Genomic DNA, 23,118 nt, shown 5'->3' on the forward strand with positions numbered 1-23,118 from the left:
GGGAAACGGAATAGCTGCCAAAAGTGGTAAAGGAAAATCCCCCAAGACCCGTCGCTGTCAATAATTGTGGTCGCTGCTGCTGGTGCTGCTGCTGTTGTGGCTCATAATGACTTGGCAACTGGCAACTTGAACTGCTTTAATTAGGATACGTTGCGTTACGCTAGCTGGCGTTACGTTACGTTGCAGGAAACCGCTTCTGCTCCTCTTTTTCATTGACAATTCATTTCAGACTCTGCTGTCAAAAAACAAACAAAACAAAAACATTTCGGATTCTCGCTAAATTAACATATAAATTTGAAATAAAAAATGTCCGCCTTTCGACCATTGAGCTACCAGCAGTGCCAGATGCTGGACCTGTGGCTGCAGACCTACGGAGTGCTGCTGAACCATCGGACACGTCACAGATTCACTGACGTTTTGCCAGTGGCGAGACTCTTCAACAGGGTGCATCCAGGACGCGTGAATCTCAGCAGATATGTGGCCAGGAATAGCGTCGCGCTGAAGGCAGTCAACTGGCGTATTTTCAGTGCTCGAGTGCTCAAGAAAATGAACATGGAACTAACTCCAAGCGATGAGGATAAACTGGCCAGGGGCGAGGAGTGGGTGCAGGATGCGCTGCTCTATCAGCTGATGATGACTGTTGTTCAGAGAGTGAATTTCGGGCAGGACTTGGCGTCTGAGCAGAGCATCTAATTGAAGCATTTACAGGTAAAATATAATTCTACACTTTCCATGGATTTACATATAAGTTTATTTTAGACTTCATAAACTTGCTTGGACTTTGGATTCAAAAAGGATGCAACAAAATAATTGTGAAGGGACAAACTGTAGCTTCCACCAACTCGTGGCGTATTCCAAAATAAAAGTAAATTAATTAAATAATCTTAGCTTTAAAAATGTTGCATGGAAAAATACGGAGGTACTGGGGTACTGCTTGCTGAAAACCTTCAGGTTTTAGGTGACGCACTGCTTGTACCAAGCTTTCAGGTCTCAGAAGGTGAACTGCTTGAGCAGAGCGTTCAGGTTTCGGTAGTGCACTGCTTGTACCAAACATTCAGCCTTCAGCAGCGCACTGCTTGAACCAAACCTTCAGGTTTCAGTAAGTAAACTGCTTAAAGCCAGCTCTCAGGCTCTCAGGCACTCGGTCGGTGAACTGCTTGCTGCCTGAGCTCAAGTGAAAATCGAAATTCGAGTGGATAAATATGCAAGCAGCTGACATTGGAGTGAAATCGATTACCGATCGCTTGGCGGTGGCTGCCTGCTGTGTGACACACACAAGAGGCAACACGCGTGGCTTGGCGTTGCCTTTTGTGTCATGACCTTCCCCATTTCCCCATCCCCTGCCCGTAGGTGCATACAATTAATAGATATTTATGGGCAGGCAGCATTAGCCGCACACGGAACGGAGCGCACAGGGCAGCCTTTTGCTGGCTGCAAGCAGTGCAGAAAACATGCAATTGCATTAGTAAATCCTTGTAATCCGCACATTAGTCTCCCCTCCCCATCCCCCACCCCACCCTACCCTACCCTTCCACCATTCGTTCTGTATGTCTCTCCCTTCCTGCCTCTGTCTCCCTCGCTTTATCTCTATTCTCTATGCGTTTCTCCCTCTTTCGGTCTTGCAAAAATTACCTCCACGACCCAAAAATAGTGTGTGCGAAGAGAAAGCACTCCAAAAGGTCTGGCTGAGGGCGGAAGCCTGACAAACCACATGCGATTACAGCTGGTGCCAGCAGCAGAGTGCATGGGATGGGTGCTGGCGTGTGGGTGGGAGTCTTGGGAGCGTAACAAATCGCTGAAAATATGCGATGCGTGTGTGTCGTTCCCCCAACACGGGATGAGCGGATGAGTCGGAGCGGAGCAGGGAAACAGCAACAAGCGCCAAGGTAATGCATGCCATGAAAGGCTCCAAACAAATACAGTAGATCCTCGTCCTGGAATCTGAGAACTAGCTAAAAGAGACGTGCAAAACTCCTCAACCACCATGGATTATCTGGATATTTATCTATCATTTCTTCTGGCAGACTGACCGTCCAGATGCTAATAATTTCGTTCTAAAATTACGCCAAAAGTGTGCAGCGCTTTCCGCAATGCCTCACTGTGGCATCAGCACCGGCAATATACACCCTCCTCCTGAAAGAGAATAAAAACAAACCCCGATCCTAGCACAAGGCGCCAAAAAAGATGGCGGCGTGGGCAAACAAGTAAAAATCGTTTGCAATTTGAAGAAAAATATGCGAGAAGTAAACTTTTGAAACGACGCATTTTTTGTTGTTGCCAGCCCCAGCCCCAGCCCCAAGTACTGCTCTCCACACCCACCCCCACCCCCTGCTTACTCTGACAATCCATCCCCTGGGCGCCCTGCGCCCCCGCCACTCTCTGCTCATCATAGCCATGAAATGTGCAAGTGCGTTAGCCCCAAAACCAATTTTCAGTAATGACTGCATTTTGCCGTCGTCTCAGCTCTGTAGCCCCCGTGTGGATGCCACAGCGTGCCCTGCCTCAGCCCCTGCCCCTGCCCCTCGTTGTCGGTTTAAATGCACAAAAGCGCGCCAAAGGACATGCCAAGGACAAACGTTAGTTGAACTGAGACGACGACGACGACGAGGAGAACGTGGGAGTAGCACCAGCACCAGGATGTGGATGTGGATGTGGATGTGAAGTACAGGCACGAAGACGAGGACGAGGACGACGACTAGGAAGACTAGGATGACTAGGACGACGCCTTGCGTAATTTGCTGCGGCAATGGCGGCAAAACACATCGCAAAATGGCGACATATCCAACAGAGACAGAGAGCGAAAGAGAGAGGGGAGCGCCCACCCTCAGACGCTTTTGCGGGTTTTACAATTTTAAGATTTATTTACGTGCTCCGGGGAGTTGCCCCCCTCCACTATCTCACTCTCTCTCTCTCTCTCTCTCTTTCTCTCTGTTTTGGGCGGATAAATGCATGCGTTTGTTGGCCAAGACGCGCCAAAAAGTTTTCCCGCCCGCACAGAGGACCCCACAGACGCCACAGCCCACCCCCCTAGCCGTACGCCAGCTGCATACTAAATGGTTACGGGGGAAGGCAAGGCACGGCAAGGCAACCCTGCTGCTGCCAGGGTTTGCATGTGCGTGTGTGCATGACTGCAAAAGTCAGCCTGTGACCTGTTTGTCCTCTAAAGTGAAATATTTTGCAGCAGGCGAAATGCAATTTTCTATGCGTTCTCCCCCCCCACACACACACACACACACACACACAAAGATAAAGAGAAAGAGAAGGCGGGTGGTGGTGGAGGAGGGGAGCGAGAGAGGAAAAAATCTTTAAAAAAGGCAACTCTGCTGCAGCGGGATGGCAGCGTGACACGAAGTGGATCTGACATGGAGCAGCGGTTGGAATTTGTTCAACAAAACTTAAAAAATATTTAAACAAATTTATTATTCATTTTGTGCATAGATAATTTAGCTTTCTGTGATATTCAGCGACGTTATCATCCGAATTTTAGGACTTACAAAGTTGAAAATTGAAATTGTTCTGCTTGGCCTGACTCCATGTTCAAACGTTAATTATTTAGTCCAATTAATTGACAATTATTAATGCTAGCAAACACTTAAATAAACTGCTCCAAAACAAAGCCTTGTGTTGAGCATAATTTAGTAAGTTTTGACTCCAGAAATTCTTACATTTTAAAGTGGAGACTGTCCCATCGCTAACTGCGGTAGCTATCTGCGTGCTGGAACTATCGGCTATTCGTCCATTGCGTAAGATGTCGCTGGGGCGTCATTTAATGCGCCGCCAGTTGTCTTAGCAGGAGAAGCAGAGGCAGCAGCAGGACGCACATTGGGGGCCAAAAATGGAGAATAGAGAATGGTCGGTGGGCGTTGGGTGTTGGGCGTTGGAGACGTCGCTGGCATATTTCATTTTCCAGCTACTTTTTTGCCGCTTCATTTGACAGGGAATGCGATGGGGGAGCCGCAGTGCAAAAGGGATCTCCATCATAATCTTGCCTCTGTGCTGCTTCAGCTTCAGCTTCAGCTCCAGCTACGACTTTGACTACTGCTCCTTGCCTCCTTGCTCCTGCCTCCTGCCTGCTCCCTGCTCCCTGCTCTAAAAACGAAGAATGTATTTGAAATGTTTCAGCATTGATAAATAGTTCTGCGCTGTCCTGCGGGGCTGCAGTCAGAGCTCTGTGGCATCTACCGCCCCCACCACCATGCCCTGCGCGTGTGTGGGTTGGCTTTCGAAATTAGGAAAATTAATGTGGGAAAATGCTTTTGGCCCCCAAAGTGGAGCGAACGAGGCGAGGCGAACAAACGCATTTCATATATCAAAACCGAAAAATTGCATTGCCACGAGGGTCTTTACGGGGAGTAGCACACTGCGGGGGTAGCATTTATACGAAATATATATATAAATATATATATGGATGTGGTTGTATATCTGGCATTGATTTTCCACTGAACTATTTCTTTTATTGCGGCGGATGCGACTATAAAATCGTCAAATTTGTTTGCATTTCGAATGTTTATGGGTTCCTTTTTGCCGTTTTTTTTACTTGCTTTTATTTCTATGTCTTTGATGTATTCAAACAGAATTTCAATGGACAATTGGGATGATATCTATTAGTGGCATTTGCAGGGATTATTGAGGGTTATTTAATACTGGGAAAATTGAGCTTGGAGCGGCAGAGAAAAAATTACTTGGCTCCGAAAACAGTGACAAATAATTTGTATGGGCAAACAATTTGCCGCATTATTTGCATCTGTAAAGAAAAATTTCGAAATTGTTTAGCAGCTGTAAAAATAGGAACTAAAATATTTCTACACGATCCTTATTGCATAAATATAACACGGCTCAACGATCTGCAGAGGCTCCCTCCAACCGTGGCTGACAAACTTTGTGGCTTTTTCTTTTGACAGCTTCCTGTGTGCCCTTCTCGCCCTTTCGCCTCTTCCGTCCGTCAAATCCAATAATCGCTCGCACCTCAACACTTAAAAACAGCAACAGTAAATGTACAGTAAAAAAAGAACTGGCACAAAATTACAGCAAAAACTTTTGGCAGGCAGAAAAAATTGTAAGCAATTTGCACTCAAGGCGATAAAAATCATCTTAAACGCGCGATTAATGTCAATTTTTATCAATAAAATTATAAATAAAGACATGAAAACGAGCCGCAGAGTGGGCAACGGAGGGAAGTGGCGAGTGAAGGGGCACGGGACAAGGGACACGGGACACGGGGCAAAGTGGCAGGATAAGTCGAAGTCAAAGTCGAAGACGAGATAAACGCAAAATGAAATGCGAATCGAAGTCACAACAGTTGGAGGGGCAAGCGGAGTCAGCAGACAAGGATAACGGCGTGCAAATTATTGAGTGTGGCACACACACAGCTCACGTTGCATGTGGCAAGAGGAGCAGCAGCAGCAGAGAAGCTAAAACGCAGCTGCGGCTGGCTGTGGCTGCGAGAGTGCGAGAGAGAGCGAAATTAACCGGGGGGGCAGGCAGCGTCGAGTGTGCAGTTGATGCAAATGCGCAGCTGCCACATGCTCTGGTCTGCCAGAAGCCGTTGCCGTTGTAGCATGTGCGGGTGCACGGACAGAGAGAGGGGTAGAGAGTGTGCCAGTGCCAAAAGTGGCAATTCGGCTAAAAATTTTTTTCATTTCATTCCACAAGCTGAGCACGCTGCGCACTGTGGCACCAACTATAAAAGCAGAAAGGGGCAATGCTGCCCCTTGCGAGCCAACAATTTGCTCATTGAAATTTGTCATAAAAGAAATCTGTTAAAATTCAAGTTAAAATAGAAATAAATTTAATGGCCATTTACAATAAAATAACACAACTATTATTAGTTACATTTAAGTTCATAAATAAATACTTCATTTTTGTGGTATAAAATAATTAAGTAATAAAAAATCACAGATAAATAGAATTAGGAAAGTTTTTTAGCACTTGGAAGGAGGTTCAAATAATGGTTTCCAATAGTGGTAATAAGTCAATTAAGAAATAATCCATTAATAAATAAATAGAATATAATTCATGCTTTTTGTCGCACTTTCTTTGCACATTTTACATTTTTTTACATTTTACACTTTTCGTCACACCAGCATCCAGCAATAAATATGCAAAATTCAGCCAAAAATCAATCTAAATTTAATTTTTTGTATGTACATTTGTTCAGTTACCACATGACAGTTGTTGTTGTTTTTGTTTGCGCCACTGTGCCTCATCTGCGGCGTTCGCCGTTTCCCACGCCGACTGTCAAGTGGGCGACGCGTCGGTTCAGTTCGGTTCAAACCGTTTTTTGCCCGCCAAGACTTCGCTTCCAATTACACAAACGATTTTGCTGAGAACTCGCCAGAGAGAGGAGAGGCCACCAACAAAATAGAATCCGAATCTGAGTCTGAATCTGAATCCAAATCCCGAGTATTTGAATCTGAAACTCTCTCGAGGCTGGAGGCCCGGATTCTATTTTTTTTCCAATGAAATGTGAACCAAAAATAAATAAATAAAACTATCAAGTGGATTGGGTTTTGGAATATCAAAGCGGTGGCTTCACCCCGCTCCTGCTTTGCCACTTGTTGCCAAATTGAAAATAAAACTCTCGCATGCCAAAATGCCTTATTCCGATTTTCCGCAATTTTCGCTTTTGGGTTTTTTTTGCGCCGATTTGCATAAACTGTGTGTGCGATTTTCGTCTCAAATTATGCCTATGGATAGGCCATGGCTCGGCTCGGCTCGTCTCGTCTCGGCACTCCCCTCTCCCGTTGAGCCTTTGTCGGCTTTTGCTTTTGCTCTGGCGTTTGTCGTCGTCGTTGAAGCGCGCAGAAATTTTGCCTAATGAGCTACAAACAATGCTCGTAAGGCAAAAGCTGAGCCGAACCGAGCCGAGCCGAAAGCCACGCCGCTGAGTACAGCCAAATTAATCGCCACGTAGCATGCGATGCTAATTTGTTATTGTTATAGTTATAGTTATGGCTTGTAACTAGTTTGTCCAGCCAGAATTGGAGCTGGCAGAGCCAGAACCAGCAGGCAGAGAGCAGAAGGCACTGCCAGTGGCTGGGCTGGGCTGGGCTGGGCTGGGCTGGGCTGAAGACTGAAAGACACTGCCAAAGTGCTGGCTAAAGTGTTGACTGAATTTATAGAGTGTCTCTCCGGCAAAGAATTTTCGATCAAACGATTTCGAATGTTCTTGTCTGGGCAGGTGATGGGTCCACAAGCTAATTACTCATCAGACAAATGTGTTTGCTCCCCTCGCTCGCTCTCTCTCTGCGCTCCCCTCTCTGCCGCTCTCGACTGTAATTACAGTTTACGAAATCAAAGTGCGGTGGGGAGCTGGAAGAACAGCCTCAGATCAGGTTGACAATTGAAAATAAACTAAAATAAAAAGGGCGCTGTGGCAGGGGCAAGATCAATGCAGCAAAAGCCGACACACAGCGGCAAAGGCAGTGGCAGTGGCAGAGACGATGAGCGAGAGGATGGCAATGGGAAGGAGGCTGAGACAGAGGCAGAGGCCTAGGTGCGATCACCCAAACTAGTGGCAACGTCAACTGCACTCAAGTGAACTGCCACAAGGAAATTGCAACTGCCACTGGCACCATGCAGCATGCACCATGCAGCAAATTAAAAGCGCATCTCACAGAGACAGAAGCCAGAAGACAGAAGCCTCCACAGAAGAGGCTGCTGGCATATTGAAATAAGATCAATATCGGCTGGGGCAGCGCGTAGTTGCGTTTAAAAATATAACTACGATTGTTCATGCCACAAGGCAGGCTACAGCTTGCTGCTGCCACAAGTCGAGCCAGCAACAACAACAACAACAACAACAACTGTCAAACAAGCAACAAGACATATTACGGGCGCGGGCAGAACTCCGCTCCTCAGACGACGACGACGACCCTTGAGACTCATTTACAACTGACCGAATGAAAGCCTCCCCATCCCATCCCATCCCATCCCGGAGAGTATCTAAGTATCTGCTGCTGTGTGTCTCTCTGTGTGTGTGTGTTTGTGTGTCCAACACTTTGCGCCAAATCGATTGTCCTGCCCTAAACAGATGTTGAGCATGGGATCTTTTGAAGGTGTTCCTTCCGCCCAATTGCCAATGATGCGGCCACTCCACACGACCAGCCAGCAGCAATAGGCTTTTTGGCTATAAAAAGGCTAAAAAGACAATCAAATGAAGGCCAAAAAGAAGCGCAAATAAAACTGCCAATAAATTGTGGAAATTGTACGAATCGATATACAAATAATAGGCGAAATTTGCACTAAAATAAGTTTCGGAGTTTTTTGTATAATTTAAATTCATGGAAATCCTTCAGCAAAAAGTGTATTTTTTTTAATATTTGACTTTTAGTATGTGCTTATGCATATTTAAGTCAAATTTATATTTTAATATATATTTATTAAATATTTTTAAAGCAACTAAAAAACCCGCCAGATACTTCCACGAGCATAATCCGCACTTTCATTCTGCGGTTTGTCTCGGCTCTGACTTGAGAGCTTGATTCCTTCTTGTTTTCTTTTTGGTTTTTCGTATTTTTGTTGCTGCTGTTGCAGTTTTTTGGTTGGTGTTGTTGTTGGGTTGTTTTGTGTTTGCTGCCGCTTCAGAGGCACCGCCGCCAACGCTGCTGCTGCCGCTGCCGCTGCCTGCCTGCCTGTTGCCTACCATAAAAACAATTGTTGTTGCCACGGCCCTGTACTTGATGTTTGTTGTAGTTTCCTTAAGCTGTGTTGCTGTTGTTGTTGCTGTTGTTGTTGTTGTTGTACGCAATTTAAATGGAATTTCTGCTACTGGGCCCACGAACATTGATCGCCATAAATAATCGCACAGTTGCTGCGGCCCCAGCTCCATCTCCTTCTGCAGCTCTCTGGCTCTGGCTCTGGCTGTGGCTCTGGCTCGATCCCAGTCGTTGCTGCTGCATCAATGGTGGCGGTGTCGGCGGCGACAACAACTGCAGCAACAGCAACAACAACAACAACCACATGAACAACGAGAAACTGCAACGGCGACCGCATCTCAGATCGGCGCGATAAGGTAATTGGACTATTATGTCAAAAAGTATTTGGCGTTTAAGAAATATGGCCTGGCATTTGACATTTCGGCAGCCAGTAGTCGTTGTACCCTCCTCCTCCACCTCATCCCTCATCCCCTCAACCCCTCAACCCTCATCCATCCTGCTTCTTGTACAATTGGAGTTGCAATTGCCACAGAACAAAAGGTGCACATTAAAAACTGCAGCAGTAGCAGCAGCAGCAGCTCGGGGCTGGGGGCTCAGTTATCGATTTCGCGATTGCATTGATCGTAGCAGGATGGAAAGGGGTGCAGGGGGATGCAGGGGGATGCAGTGGTGAGGGGCAACGCATTGTCACCAAAGTCGGCTCTGGTTGAAAGTGTTTTTTGTTGTTGTTGTGGAATAACCAAATGATCAAAGCCCATGTGCGTGGTCATGTAATTGATTACGCTCCGATCGCAGATCGTTGTTCAATTGAATGGGTTGGGGATTGGGATGGCGAATCGTAATGGTATAATGGATATGCTCAAGGGGGGGGAAGGCGGAGTAGGTAGCTGCAGATAAGATCTACCTAGAGATTAATGGCTGAGATGATGAATGGAGTGCGAATCCTCTCCAGCAGGCCTAATGACTGCCCCGGAGAGTGTGTTGATTGCGCATAAGATTGCAGATTGGGAAAACAATGTGAAATAAATAGAGTTGGATGCATAGAGGAAAATAGAATTACTTTACATTAAAGCACCATAAAAGCTCTGGGCTCTGGGTTCTGGGCTCAGGGCTCTGGGTTCTGGGCTCCCGGTTCTGGGTTTCTGGTTTCGGCGCTGTGTTGTGACTCTGCCAAGTCGATGGAAATGCGTATCAATATCCATACACTGTTGAGTTGTCGCTGATTTCTGAAGTCCCTGCCAAGTTCAAACAATAAACAAAGTAACAGCAGAAAGGCTTAGCCAGCGGAAAATTCCGCCGATCGGTGTCAGCCTCAACGATCCCCGCCGAGCCGCTTGGAGCTTGGTGGCGGCCCTGCAATCGATCAGCTGTGTGTGTGGTGCATTCGTGTAAATGAATACGCACAAGGTGCATGTGCACATAAATGTGTACATGTGTGTGTGTGGATGCATTTATGTGCATTTGAGCTTTTATAATTATTTGTTCGCCATTAAAAGCGATTTGTTCAGTACCGCTGACATATTGGGACCACACGGCCACACGCTGGACTCTGGTGCTCCTGGATCATCCACACCAATTGCTTGAATAAACCAATCAAATATTAGTACATGGATCTAGAGGATAAATTATAGATTGAGCTGCAACTTCTGTAAGTACATCAAATGCATTAATTCATTTATTCAAGTTGATTCTTTTGCGGGGAATCTCCATGTCCGCTGAATTCTATTTTCCGATTTGCTGAGCCTTCCCTTTGCCCTGCGCCCTCAATGGCTCCCCTTTTGGCATCTCATCTGAGCATTGCTTTGGCTTTTCACTTGGTTTAGCATTTCATTCACAGCAACTTATTTACTAACATTCAAAAGGGAAAATACTTAGTATGCAAAGAGCTGCACGAAATCAGGGTTTATTTGTTTAGAAATGTTGACACAAATGCCTTGGAGCTTGTAGGCAAAAATATTGAGCTGTAGCCAACTCCGTAAAAGGAATTTCAGGAACTATAAATGTGAGTTGCTTGGGCAATCATTGTTGTTGTAGCTAACAGCTAAACTGTTATCACTTATTCGCATGAAGCAGTCGCCGGTAGCTGCGTCACATGTTCTGTGCATAGGCAAAGATCTCGGGCAGCGGGCAAGCGGCGCACGCAGCGAACAGCGCAAAAGCTTCGTGTGGCCTCGGCCCACGCACAGCAACAACAATTGCTTGGCTGCCGCAGTGCCAGCGGCCGCGGCAGAGAAGCAAGAAACGTTTTTGGGCTGGACTTCGTGTCTGTCCGTGCATGTCTGTGCATGCACAGATGCACCGAACCCTGTGAGTTCCTACCTGTGTGGCCGACCTCTGTTCTAGAGCAATCACAGTTACATAATTGAAAGCAAACCCAAAAGTTTCACCACTCGAACATATCTTTCAACGTGCAGATACGTTGTAGTATCTGTGGTTTGCCCTATCAATTGGGAATATTGGCCTAAGTTAGATCTATTTATGGATGGATCGTATACCCTTTGCCACAGATTTCGTGGGGGGAGTGTCCGCTCCACGTACATGGCAGTCGTGGCCGAGCGGTTAAGGCGTCTGACTAGAAATCAGATTCCCTCTGGGAGCGTAGGTTCGAGTCCTACCGACTGCGTTGCATCTGCGCGCTTTTTGTTTGAAAATATATTTATGTGAATTATCAAAAGCATTAAAATGCCTCCGCGCTGAGCATTTAATTAGCCGCAGGCCAGCGAAATTGAACATCCTCATACTCAATGGCCAGGAGGCAGGCAGGCTCTCAGGCAGGGGGCAGTGGCATGAGGAATGGGAATGGGAACAAGATGAATTACCTTTTGCCACTGCACGTGAAACTGACACGCCAAGGTGTGTGTGTGTAGCAGGAGGGAGAGACTTCGAAACGGAACCCCCCCAACCCCCTTTTGAGAGTCCAGGTCCAGGCCATCATGCCACACATGGCTTTCAACACGTTTTTGGCCATTTCCTTAGCCTTTGTCTTTGCTTTTGCCCCTGCCTTTGGCTTTGGCTTTCCCTTTGGCTGCAGTTGCCGTTGCCGTTGCAGTTTGCTGCGTGACGACTGCGAGACTGCGACTGGGACGAATGATGGCTTAATTCATTTGCTCGCCCAAAATGCATTTTTAATTTAATTTCATTTTGAACACAGAGAGCAGCAGCGGCAACAGCAGCAGCAGTAGGGAAAATAAATTGAATTATTTACTCTGCACAGCGATGTTCCACAGGGCTCGACAACGAAGCCATTAAAATTACTTTCAATATGGCTGGATGGATGGATGGATGGATGAATGGATGGAGGCTTTCGATTTGGATTAAGTGGTGGCCTCGGCCACGGCCACAGTGTATCAGTTCCCGCTCTGCCGCACTCCCTCCCCCCGTGCACTCCATTTTAATTGCCACCTCAATTATGATAAATAGAAGTTTGCTCTTCTCTCCCTTTCTCTCGCTCTCCTTTTGCATAATTTGCCAGCGCGGATTATGCTACGCAAATCGTCATTGTTGGGCCGCAGCTAATTTTCATATATTTTTTCTTGTGTTTTGTTTCCCCCCTTTTTTTATCGTGTTCGTTTTTCGCTTTTCATGCATTTAATTGGAGTTGGAGTTGGAGTTGGAGGAGTCTTTTAAGCGACTGCGATTACATTCTAATTATGAAAAATTCTTAATAGCCAAATGATACAAGGCGGAATGAACAGGAAGAATGTGGGGGGATGTGAGTATGCCGCTGATGGTCGGTAAACTCTGCCTCTGGTAGATGGTGGATTCCCCACTGTTGAACGATTTTGCAATCTAATGAAAACTTCTCTTTCCATAGGAAACCAACAACAACAACAACAACAACATCAACAAATATTGCTGCTGCTGCTGCTGCTGCTGCTGCTGCCTGGAGAGCTGGAACACCACGAGTCGCACACAAATCGTTCAAGCCTAAAAACAGAGCCCAAAGCTGACACAAAACTTTGCTTGAATTTATAGCTAATTTATATAGGCCAAGGGATAATGTCACGCCTCGTGAAACTAACTGACTCGCAGTACGAGATGCTGTGCGATTGGCTGGAGACGCACGACATCCATCTGGATCGTCACACTAGGAATCAATTTCGCGACGCCCTGGCCATTGCCCGTGTCATTGAGCGGATGCATCCCGAGGCTGTGGCTCTGCACAGCTACAGGCCGCGCACCGGTGTGGCCAGGCTGATTGACAACTGGCAGATATTCAATGCCCGTGTCCTGACTAAACTCAATATGGGCATCACACGCTTGGATATGCAGCGACTGGCCACGGGCAACGAAGATGCCTTAGAGTCGCTCCTCTATGGCCTAATGGTCGCCGACTACAGCCTGCTGAAGCGTTAGCAACCGGAGAAGAGTGATTCTTGAATCAGCTGGGAGGATGTTTGGTTCGAAGTATTTAAATATTTATGAAACTACAAATTATATGTTCAGCGAATGCAGGACTAGCAGGCTGCAACAATTATTACTTTATTCCACAAAATATTATCCAGAAACACTTGTCACTTAGCAGCTCTTTTAGTTCCAGTTCCCAAAAGAAAACTTTGCTTAGCATCGATTGTTAATTGTGTAATTGTTTGCCAGTCAGTCAGTCAGTCAGTCAGTCAGTCAGTCAGTCAGTCAGTCGGTCAGTTGTGCTTGTTTGCATACGGCAAGAAATTGTTTTGGCCATTTATGAACTCAACGATTTCTATAAGCCAGCCGAATTTCTATATACTTTTATTTGTATTTGGTCAGGTTGACGTGTTGTTGCCCAAATGCGCATATCAGCCATCAAAATGCGCAACATTTCAACGTCTTCAGCGGCGGCGCTTTTTGGCCACAGCTCAGCATCGAACATCGAGCATTCAGGCAAGCCAGTCAGGCGGCAGTCAGTTTGGGGCCTGCCAAGGATTTGAATATCGCCGCAGAATTTGTGTCATTTTTTGTTGTTGTTGTGTTGTGTGTTCGGTTTGCCTGCAACTACTGAATGTTGCGGCAACATGTTGCCGCACGGCGATCACTTGTCAAATGTTTTTGTCAGCAGAATTTTTAGTTCATTTTCGAGGCACTGCAAGCTGATTACTCTAGCAGCTAAAGGGGGGCCTAAGCATTTGTGTAGAAACCAAAGACTTCTTACGGTTTTGTGACATTTATTTGAGATAGTTTGAGGTGCCAGCATGCCCGCGTTTTGCACCGAGCACAGGGTACGCACGACTATTGGCCAATTGCAACATTTGACAGGCAGACTGCAGAATTTGGACAATGGAGACGACGACGACGATGACAAAAGCAGCGGCGGCAGCAGACAGACAGACGGACAGCAGCGGACATTGGTAATGCGGACAGCGGCTGTGCGTGCCACCAAAATACTCGTGCAGCAGCCCTCTCCTCTCCTCTATCCCCTCTCTCTGTGCTGTGTCTTGCACTTAATTGAATGAATGTCAACTTGCAAACGCACAAAGTGCGTTGCACAAGCGCAGCAACATCAGAGAGTAGCAGCAACAAAAATACAACAATCTCAACAACAACAACAACAACAGCAATGAAATTTACAACAACTGCAGAGGGAAACAGCAACAAGAAATTTACAATTTATTACTCTAGTAAAGATAGAACCTAATCCAAAATATTGAATGCTTCAACCATCATTGATTTCGCTTTTTATTCAACAACAGCGCCAAAAATTGCAGCAGCTAACTGCAACTACAACAACAATCCACAATCGCACTTAAGAAAATTTCAAATAGATTTTTATTCATTCTTGATACATATTTTACTTATTTATTTATTTAACAATTTCAATAAAAACTTGAACACAAACGCTTCACCAACAACGATCTTTTCAACAACATCAACAACAACGTAGACAACCGTCTGCGATCGCCGTTCTGCAGCCTCCAAATAAATTTCAACCAAATTGCGAACGTCAGCGACGCTATCAGCGGCATTTATCAGTGGTGCCCCATCCTGTGTGCCTGTGCCTGTGCCTCACCTGTGCATGCGTGTGCTGCTGCAGTGTAGAGGCTCCATGGGCTGCATGCTTTATCGCAATATTTAATTGGCAAAATATGCGTCTAAACGCACATAAATTGCATTGCTAACGCGTTTGTCGCGTCTCTCCCCGCTCTCCACCGCTCTCCACCGCTCAGCTCTTTGCATCTCTGCAGTGCTTGTCAGACATCATCTTCTTCCGCTGCTTCTCCTGTGGCCACCGCACGCCAATTACCCTCAGCAGCAGCAGCAGCAGCAGCGCAGAGGCAAGATCCGCACACGCAATGTCAAGGCATTTCACTCAACTGTTGTTGCTGCTACAAGTACCCTGCAATCGTGTAGAGAGCACCCACTGGGTATATAGGGCATTCGATTTGCTGTTTCAATTACTGATTCAATCTCAAGAAAGAGCATAGAAATCATCGGGGGGCAGTGGGTATCATTGACTTCCTTACTTTGCATTACCATTTAAGCTGCTGCTGCGGCAATTGCTGTGCGGTTCTTACATGGACATCACATCGGTTTGTATTTGCCTCCCCCCTGCCGCACAATGTCACTATGCTCTGCCAAGAAACGTTAACGCTGGAGGCAGCAGGCAGCACAAGTGTTGGCTAATGCAGCGCAACAGTGTTGCGAAGTTGAATATTTTCTAATATTTTTAAGTGACTAAGCTTTAACCAACAGAACTGAAAGTCCTGTCCCAACCCAGATCCACTGCTTTTGTGGTACAGTGTAGACGTGGCTTAAGCCATTTACCATTTGAAGACGATTGGCAGTTCGACTGCTTCGTTTGGTTCTGGCAGCGGCTCCGGCTATGGCTTTGGCTTTGGCCTTTGCGGCTTTTGGGGGCTTGTTAAATTGTCGCAAAGTTATGACTCGAAGAGGAAACAACTTTTGTGGTCAATTGCAATCGATGGGAGTGAGTTCCCTCCCGAATTGTCTCCCTCTCTCCCTCGATATGTCTCTTTCTGTGCTTGCGTCTCTGGGGATGGCTTGGGATGGACAAGTGCCTGGTTAAATATTTGTTTGAAGCGCACTTTAAGCTGTCTTTAATGCCGTGGCATAACCTTGAAAATGTTGCAAATAGAGAGAGAGAGAGAGAGAGAGAGAGCAAAGTCTAAGGCAAGTCTCTCTGGCATAATAATTGAACTTGTCCCGGACAAAACTTTTACTGGCGCAACGACCTTCGGTTAAAGTTGTCGAAAAACCTTTTTCCCAAACCGAGCCCCATCCCATCTCTATATCTCACTTTTGCTCTCTCTCTGTGTGTGTGTGTGTGAGAGCTGTGTGTGGGAAAACTTTGTCTTAAAGTTCAAACTGGAGCAAAAACTATTTGCCCCAAATGCTGTGGCCACAATGCATTCCAAGCTGCTCTTCGCACACACACAAACACATCTCTCTCGCTCTCACTCTCTGTATGTGTATGTGTATGTGTATGTGTATGTGTATATATGTATATGCATATGTATATATAGTGGTACAGTCCGTGGCACTATATAACCGTAAACTCATGCTCTTCTGAGTGCGCGTCTCCAGTCTGGCCGTCTGGCAGTCTGGCCGTCTGAGTGTGTATATAACTCTTTTTTATTTGAATGGCAGCGCATTGCCAGACACACACTGCACAGTGTGTCCACACCGCACAAGAAATGTTTGAAATATATAGATACTGAGAGTATAAAGAAATAAATGTAAAGAAGTGTCTTGGCAACAAAACCATTTATTTAATATATTATTAATATTTTGTACTATTATTCTTACTTAAAATTGAAGCCATTTCCCTGCCTGTTTTATAATCACGCAAAAATATTTCCCTAAATGAAAATTTTAGCTCAAAAATGTACTCCAAATATGCACAAAACTTCCTACAAATTGCAATAAAAATTGGAAAGTAATTTAAGAGAATTCAAATGAAAATGTAAACTCAACAGAATTGAACAGAAATTGTTGGACTTTTGGACCAGGGTGCAGCAGCAGCGACGAGTCGCTTCCTCGCAGCTGTTTTCCGCGAGCAACTTGAGCAACGTCCTTGGCAACTTCTCCTGCTCGCACTTAAGCCTTTCTCCAGCGCCAGCTCTCAGCTCACATACCGGCCCGCACCCCGCACCCCGCTTCACACACCCCGCACCACCTACCCGAACCCCTTACCCCAGCCACCTCCTAGACCTCCTGCTGCTGCTGCTGCTGTTGTTGTTGCTTTTGTTGGTCTGGCGTTGTCTGCAAAGTTTTCCATATTTTTAGTGCCAGCGGGAAGGAAGGAGCATGGGAGAGCGGGCGAGTGGGAGTGGAAGTGGGAGAGAGACAGAGACAGAGACAGACATTTAGAGTTTTGCAGTTTCCCCACTTTGCAATAAGTTTCAAACTTAAATAAGGATAATAAAATGCTGTCGACTGCAGTTTTGCCACCCCCTCAACCACCCAACCCTTTCCTCTTTCCTCTCACTCTCCCGCAGCATCCTGGGATGCTCTCTTTCTCTCTTTCTCTGTGTCTCATTTGTTCGCTCAGAGCCCCAGACTTAGGTAGCCATTTCCGTCTGACGTCCTTGGGTTCTGTCTGCTCGCTGTCTGCTGCTGCTGCTGCTGCTGCTGCATGAAGAACAACGACTTTGCCTGCAACCTTGCCACACCACACCCCCAACCCACACCCCACACCACACCCCTGCTGAAGCATGATTCACTCTTGAACAACTTTTTAACATAATGAAATCAAATAAAATGTAGGTAGCTGCTGCAGCAGCTCGTATCTCGCAGCATCCTAGATCCTAGGCGACACCCACACACACACACATATGTATCTGTATCTGTATCTGTGTCTGTGTCTTTGTATATGTATCTATCTATGTATATGTATTACACTTGTCTGCGGTTTCCTTAACTCTCCACAAGCGCCGCCACTGGAACACTTTCGCTTTCCGTGAAGCGAGAGAGACCGAGCTACTTTCTGAGCAGCTAATGTGCAGTTTATTATTCCAAATCGACTTATTCCTTAGTCCTTAGATGCAACCATTTGATCAGACCGATTTTATTTGTATTTTGTGTGCACCTTTAAGGACTCTTCAAGGGACTGGATCTTCTTTCAAACCCGATTAAAGCAGAAAGCAGCACACATTTGTGTAGCTTTTTGTTGCCCCAATTGACTTGCATCTTTTCTTCTGTTCTTATTGCTCATCCATTCTTTCCATAATGCCAACTTGCAGTCGAAATGCATTTACCTATGGACTTGGTACACCCTTGGCTAAATATTTGTCAGCCTAAAATTTACTGCAAAAACCTCTACGCTGGGCATTTCCCTTGCATCTGCAACAATTGCTGCTTTGTGGGTGCGATTTTCTTTTGTCGGGTTTCCATGCTCAGTAAATGTTTTACCTTTTCATTTATATGGCTTTGGCCTTAGCTTGGCAAATGTGTTCCCGAAAGTTCTGTCTATACATTAAAGACCTGGCCCCAAAATGATTAGCAAAATCACAAGGACGCAGACAAAATGTGAATTGATGGCAGACGAAAAATCGTTGTTAGTTGAGCACAAAACTTGGCTGCTTTTGGCTACATCTAAATCTACATTTGCCTTGTCCACTTGGCCGCTGGTCCTGCTGCCTGACTCCGATTGAGCCCCCGAAAGGAGTCCAAAAACAAAAGGCACGCTGCTCGGGCCAGACCGTTTAGCTCGTGCTCCTTCCTGCCTTCGTTCAGACAAGAATTTAAATATTTTCTAACCAAGCTGCAAAATCGGGGAAAGGATGGAGGCTGCCCCGGACTGCTGCTGTCATTATTTTGGGGGTCTGCTATCAGCTTTTGGGGCACAATGACAATTTGCAGTGTAACGGCCACAAAGGCATGGCCTCCTAATGAGACCCTGCTTCTCGGAACTGTTCCCAATTTGAAGCCCAGAAAATGTGCCTCATCCGTCATACATTCACTCTAATGTCACACACAAATCTCTCGTCAACCTTTTGTATTCACATTCAAAAACTAAAAGTAAAATAATAGTTCTCAATAGCAAAATTTTAGAGTTTAAAAATGGCAAATTATTTCTTGTATCCGGAGGAACACGAGACGCTGAACAGTTGGCTGCTGGAGTGGAACATCAAATTGGATCATCGGACGCGCAATCAGTTCCGGGATGCACTGCCCGTGGCCCGGCTCGTGGACAGTCTGCACAAGAATCTGGTGGATCTCAGCGTGTACAAGGCCAGCACCAGTGTGGCCGGCATGCAAAACAATTGGAAAATATTCAAAATTCATGTGTTGAAATCACTGAAAGTCGACCTATCCGACATGGATGTGGAGCACTTGGCCCTGGGCACCAATGGAGCGATTGAGCAGCTGCTCTTTTGCATTAAGTACACCCAGCATGAACGGCTCTAAGTTGTGGCTTTTCCCTATACGATTAATACATTACTAGAAGGGAATTGTTGTGTGCCTTTTTCGTTGCTGTTTTGGCTGACATTTTTGCCTATATTTAAATGTAAATTTGATGCCTCCCTCTCTCTCCACCAGGGGGCAGCAGTAAATTCCTGCTTCTTGCGTCTGTTTCTCCCTTTTTTGTGTGTCGTTTGTTTTAACTTCCGTTTGGTTGCGTCTTGTTTTAAGCTTGACTTCCTCTCTGTCCATCTTCTGTCCCACTACGCCTGACCCCTGACCTCTCTGCCTTTGCTGCTGCTGCTGCTCATCCTGCGCTTCATTTCGTGCGCTGTCGTCCATCAGTGAAATAAAAATGTCACTCCCATTGCAATCCATCACGTGACAAATGTCTCTGCCGCTCCTGCTCCTCCTCCACCTTCTCTGTTGGTCTCTCTCTGTCTCTTTCCACGCTTTAGTGTGTGTGTTTTGGGCGTAAGTGTGCACAAAAAAAAGGAGCTGTAGGAGCTGTTGGAGCTGCAGGACCTGCAGGACCAAAGCCAAGCCCAACGAATGACGTGACATGGCGAACAAAAAATTCTTTTAGTTTTTCCCACACACTCACACACAACACGCAGTGGGCGGCCAGAGGCGTGGCGCACATGTGTGTGTGTGTGTGTGTGTGTGTGTTGCTTTTGTTTTCCAACTACACACACATTTCCCTTCATTTTCTGCTTCCTTTTTTTGTATGTGCCGCAGTCGGAGGAGTTTGTCTCTCTCTCTCCTTCTCTTGCATCCAAAATTGATGCTGTGCCGGGGGGGTGGAGAAAATCCAATGGGGTGCAGGGCGGAACGGAACGGAAGGATGAGCCTCGAAGCCTTGGCCAAAATGGCCGCTCGAGTCGATTATTTATAAGCACTGACAGCGTCGCGTCAACTTGATGATAAACTATGTTTGCCGCGGCGCCCTAATTGAAAATAATGTTAGTCTTCCGCGCCCGCACCCGCGCCCGCACCCGCACCGCTCCGTGCCACTCTGTGTTGGCCAGGATAAAAGTTTCCAGCAGCCAAAAGGAGCCAAAAACTGTAGGCGCACTGGACGTATACGCAATGTCACGTAGCCGCCGACGAAGGGTGTGCAACCCCCCAGGAAGAAAAAAGACAGAGAGACAGACAGACGCAGCACCGAGCACCGAGCATGGATGCAGGCTGCAGGCTGCAGGGTGGGAGCCTGGAGAGGAGAGCCGAAAGTGCGGCCAGTGAGGGGGTAGCTGTGGGTTGGTTCTAAAAAAAAAATGGCGCAGCCCCCGAAAAATTGCAATCAACTGCAAAATTGCCGACGTAAACGATGGCCAAAATAAAAGAGAACAAAAAACATTTTATATAGCAGAAAAAAAGCGAGCAGAGGAGGAGGAGAGAAGGGCAGGCACGGAAAATGGCAGGCAAAGACTGAGGAAAGTAAAACGAAAAGAGAGGAGGAGGAGGAGCAGTAGGTGGACTCGTAGTAGATGGCCGCGAAGGAGAACTGCAGCCAGCAGCTGCCAGGACACGTACAACGACGCGTCGGAGACGCTGACGCTGATGGAGTCAGGAGCCAAAAACGATGGAGGACACACAATCTCCTCCTCCTCCTCCCACGTCCACCCACTCCTAGCCCGAGTTTTTACTTCCTTTTCAGCCGTGCCGTGCCTTGCCTTGTGTGTGTTGTTTTTTGCGCCAACCTCGTCGTAAAAACAAACTGAACTGAAAAGCAGCCCAAGGAAGCAGCCACCGAAAAGAGCCCCAAAATGCAGCTGCAGCGAGGAACAGCCCGACACATCTCCGGGGAAAATGAAACCGGGCGGAGGTGTGGCATGGAGTAGGTGGAGGGGCGGCAGCAGGCCCAAGGAGCTCGAGCCAAAGGCCAAGGAAACGAGCAAATCAAGTGGCAGCAGCAATGGGGAGACTCGTCGAATGCCCTAGAAAGAGAGATGGAATGTTGGACATGAAATAAATAACAGCGCGAGGGAACTCTTGGCAATGAAGAGAATGCCAGAGGAATAATGGAAGTGGAGAGAATTCTAAGCGGCAGAAATGGAACCAATTTGAAAAGATGAAACTTCCGAGTGCAAATGAATAGAAAAATAAATAGGAAACCAGCAAAGTGGCAGTGAAAAATATCCAAAATATAAGTGAGAAAAGATCTGAAAGACCAAGAAGATTGGACTTAGATTATGTTTGAGTTTCCAATTTGGATCTGGAAAGCATCGCAGATGATTCTCGGTAGATTTTGAGCTGTAGATTCCTTTGTGCGAGACTAGCCCAAGCCACTCGGACTGCGTGGATGTTAGGGTACCCTGCAAAAAAACAGGCAGAAATTCCATTAATTTTTGTCCTTCTTATCGCTCTCTCTCGCTCTCGCTCTCGTTGGCTCAGTGGGTCGGTCGTTCGATGCGAATGGAGATGGGAGATGGGAGCTGGAGGCTGGAGGCTGGGTAGGAGCAGCACTCTATTCCCAATGCTCCGCCTGCAATCTTTCGTTTTCAGGGTTCCCTGCGTGCCGTTGTGTGGCAGCTTTGGCTTAGCAGCGTCACGTGCTGCAGCGCAAACTTAACGCATTTCCGTGCCAAAAGGAGACCAAGTAGGTGGCTACCCCCACGCCATCCAACCATCCAACCAGCCAGCCAGCCAGCCAGCCAGCCAGCTACCCTTTGGCCACCCAAACAACCCAATGAGGTGGTGGTGGCGCTTGGGAGCTTGGGGGGGTGGCTGCGTGCACAAGGACCTTATTGATGGCTGCAGCGACATGGCTACGAAAATTTATTGAAGCGTTAAGTTGCTGCCTTCGGAGACTTGGTTTAGTTTGCTCCCTCGCCTCTCTGCTGAGTAACTACCCACCTCCCGACTGCCACTCCTGCACCCCCTCAGGTATGCAGCATTGCTGCTGCTCTTTTGCATGACCCCAGACCAAAGCATTCTGACAGTCTGTCTCGCTGCATGTCCTGTGCTGTCCCTACTGGACTCTGTCTCTCTCTCTCTCTCTCTCTCCAGCTAGTGGTTTTCATTGTATGCTTGTCCAGCTGTTGGTCAATACACGAAAAATGCATTACCACTGTGTAATTTCATTTAATTAGTTGTTTGACAAAACCATTCAACGGCCAGCAAAACAGACAGCAGCCAGCCCCCAGAGGACTCTTCCACTCAGATGGGAGGCCAGCAAGGAGGGACAAGAATCTACAAACTTCTCGTGTTTATTGATGAATGTTCAACATAATTGATGCAAGAAACTCAAAATACTTTGCATTGCATTTAAGTTGCAGCATTTTAATTGATTCACAATCATTTTTGCACATTTCTCTGTCTCTCTGTGACTGGGGGCTGAGGACTGCAAATTGTTGTGCACCGATCCGTCAGCATTCAGTTGGCAATTAGACATTTGCTGATATTTTTGGTCATCTATTTGGGCTATCATTTGTGCATATTTAATGTACATCTGGCCTCCTTCTGCCTATTATGCGCATACAATGTTTTTAGCCTTCTATTATGTAAGCTGATGCAAAAAGCATTTCGTTGAATGAACGCTTTATGCATTTTGTAGAGTGAAATAATTGGCCAAAATGAATGAATGAATGGAAGCAATAATATATATTTCCTCCTTGACTTCCACCTACCTCCCGTGCTCCCTGCATGTTTGGCAATTTTTCCATAATTTATTTATCTACAGAAATTGTTTACAAATACGAGTAGCAAGCGGTTCTGTTTCTCCACCGCCATTGGATCCCCTGGCATTGTGTTCTGCTTGTGCAACGTGCCACAACGTGCCAGTTGGGAGTTGTGCTGTGTTGGGGGAGGCGGAAGAAAAAAATGTGTTTATTTGCCGACTCTTCATGTCGATTAAGGCAAATTAATAGTTTATTTATTTTTTCGCCGGTCTGACATCAAAATAATTCGACAGCCGACATGGCAGGTGGAGTGGCAGGAGCTGCAGAAGCAACGGATTCGTATTCGGATTCGGATTCCGATTGGGCTTGAGCTTGGGCTTGGGCTTGGTTGGGCTGTTGTTGGTGGCTTTCTAGGGGGCTGGCTTGACAGCCAAAAAGTTGGCCAAAAAAAACCACTCGAAAGTAAATAAGAAATTTCCCCAAATTGTTGTGCCATTAAA

At 46.5% G+C, this 23,118-nt stretch overlaps 3 protein-coding genes and 1 non-coding gene across 4 annotated transcripts; all 4 read left to right on the forward strand.

Annotated features, from left to right (window-relative positions):
* The first annotated feature begins 306 nt into the window (after positions 1-306).
* Positions 307-693, forward strand: LOC117893695. Its single transcript, XM_034800387.1, has one exon. It carries the CDS (start codon positions 307-309, stop codon positions 691-693), a length of 387 nt encoding a protein of 128 aa, XP_034656278.1.
* A 10,505-nt stretch (positions 694-11,198) lies between these two features.
* Positions 11,199-11,280, forward strand: Trnas-aga. Its single transcript has one exon. It is a non-coding gene; the product is annotated as a tRNA-Ser (tRNA).
* Positions 11,281-12,656: 1,376 nt separating this feature from the next.
* On the forward strand, positions 12,657-13,013 carry LOC117893707 (sperm flagellar protein 1-like). The gene has a single exon (XM_034800397.1). The coding sequence runs from the start codon at positions 12,657-12,659 to the stop codon at positions 13,011-13,013; it is 357 nt and encodes a 118-aa protein (XP_034656288.1).
* Positions 13,014-18,656: 5,643 nt separating this feature from the next.
* LOC117893717 lies at positions 18,657-19,004 on the forward strand. The gene has a single exon (XM_034800409.1). The coding sequence runs from the start codon at positions 18,657-18,659 to the stop codon at positions 19,002-19,004; it is 348 nt and encodes a 115-aa protein (XP_034656300.1).
* The last annotated feature ends 4,114 nt before the right edge of the window (positions 19,005-23,118 follow it).

This window comes from Drosophila subobscura, chromosome A, assembly GCF_008121235.1.
Source record: "Drosophila subobscura isolate 14011-0131.10 chromosome A, UCBerk_Dsub_1.0, whole genome shotgun sequence".
NCBI classification, from domain to species: Eukaryota; Metazoa; Arthropoda; class Insecta; order Diptera; family Drosophilidae; genus Drosophila; species Drosophila subobscura.

Coding starts and splice junctions, on each gene's coding strand:
- LOC117893695 (XM_034800387.1), top strand. CDS start 307: ATGTCCGCCTTTCGACCATTGAGCTACCAGCAGTGCCAGATGCTGGAC.
- LOC117893707 (XM_034800397.1), top strand. CDS start 12,657: ATGTCACGCCTCGTGAAACTAACTGACTCGCAGTACGAGATGCTGTGC.
- LOC117893717 (XM_034800409.1), top strand. CDS start 18,657: ATGGCAAATTATTTCTTGTATCCGGAGGAACACGAGACGCTGAACAGT.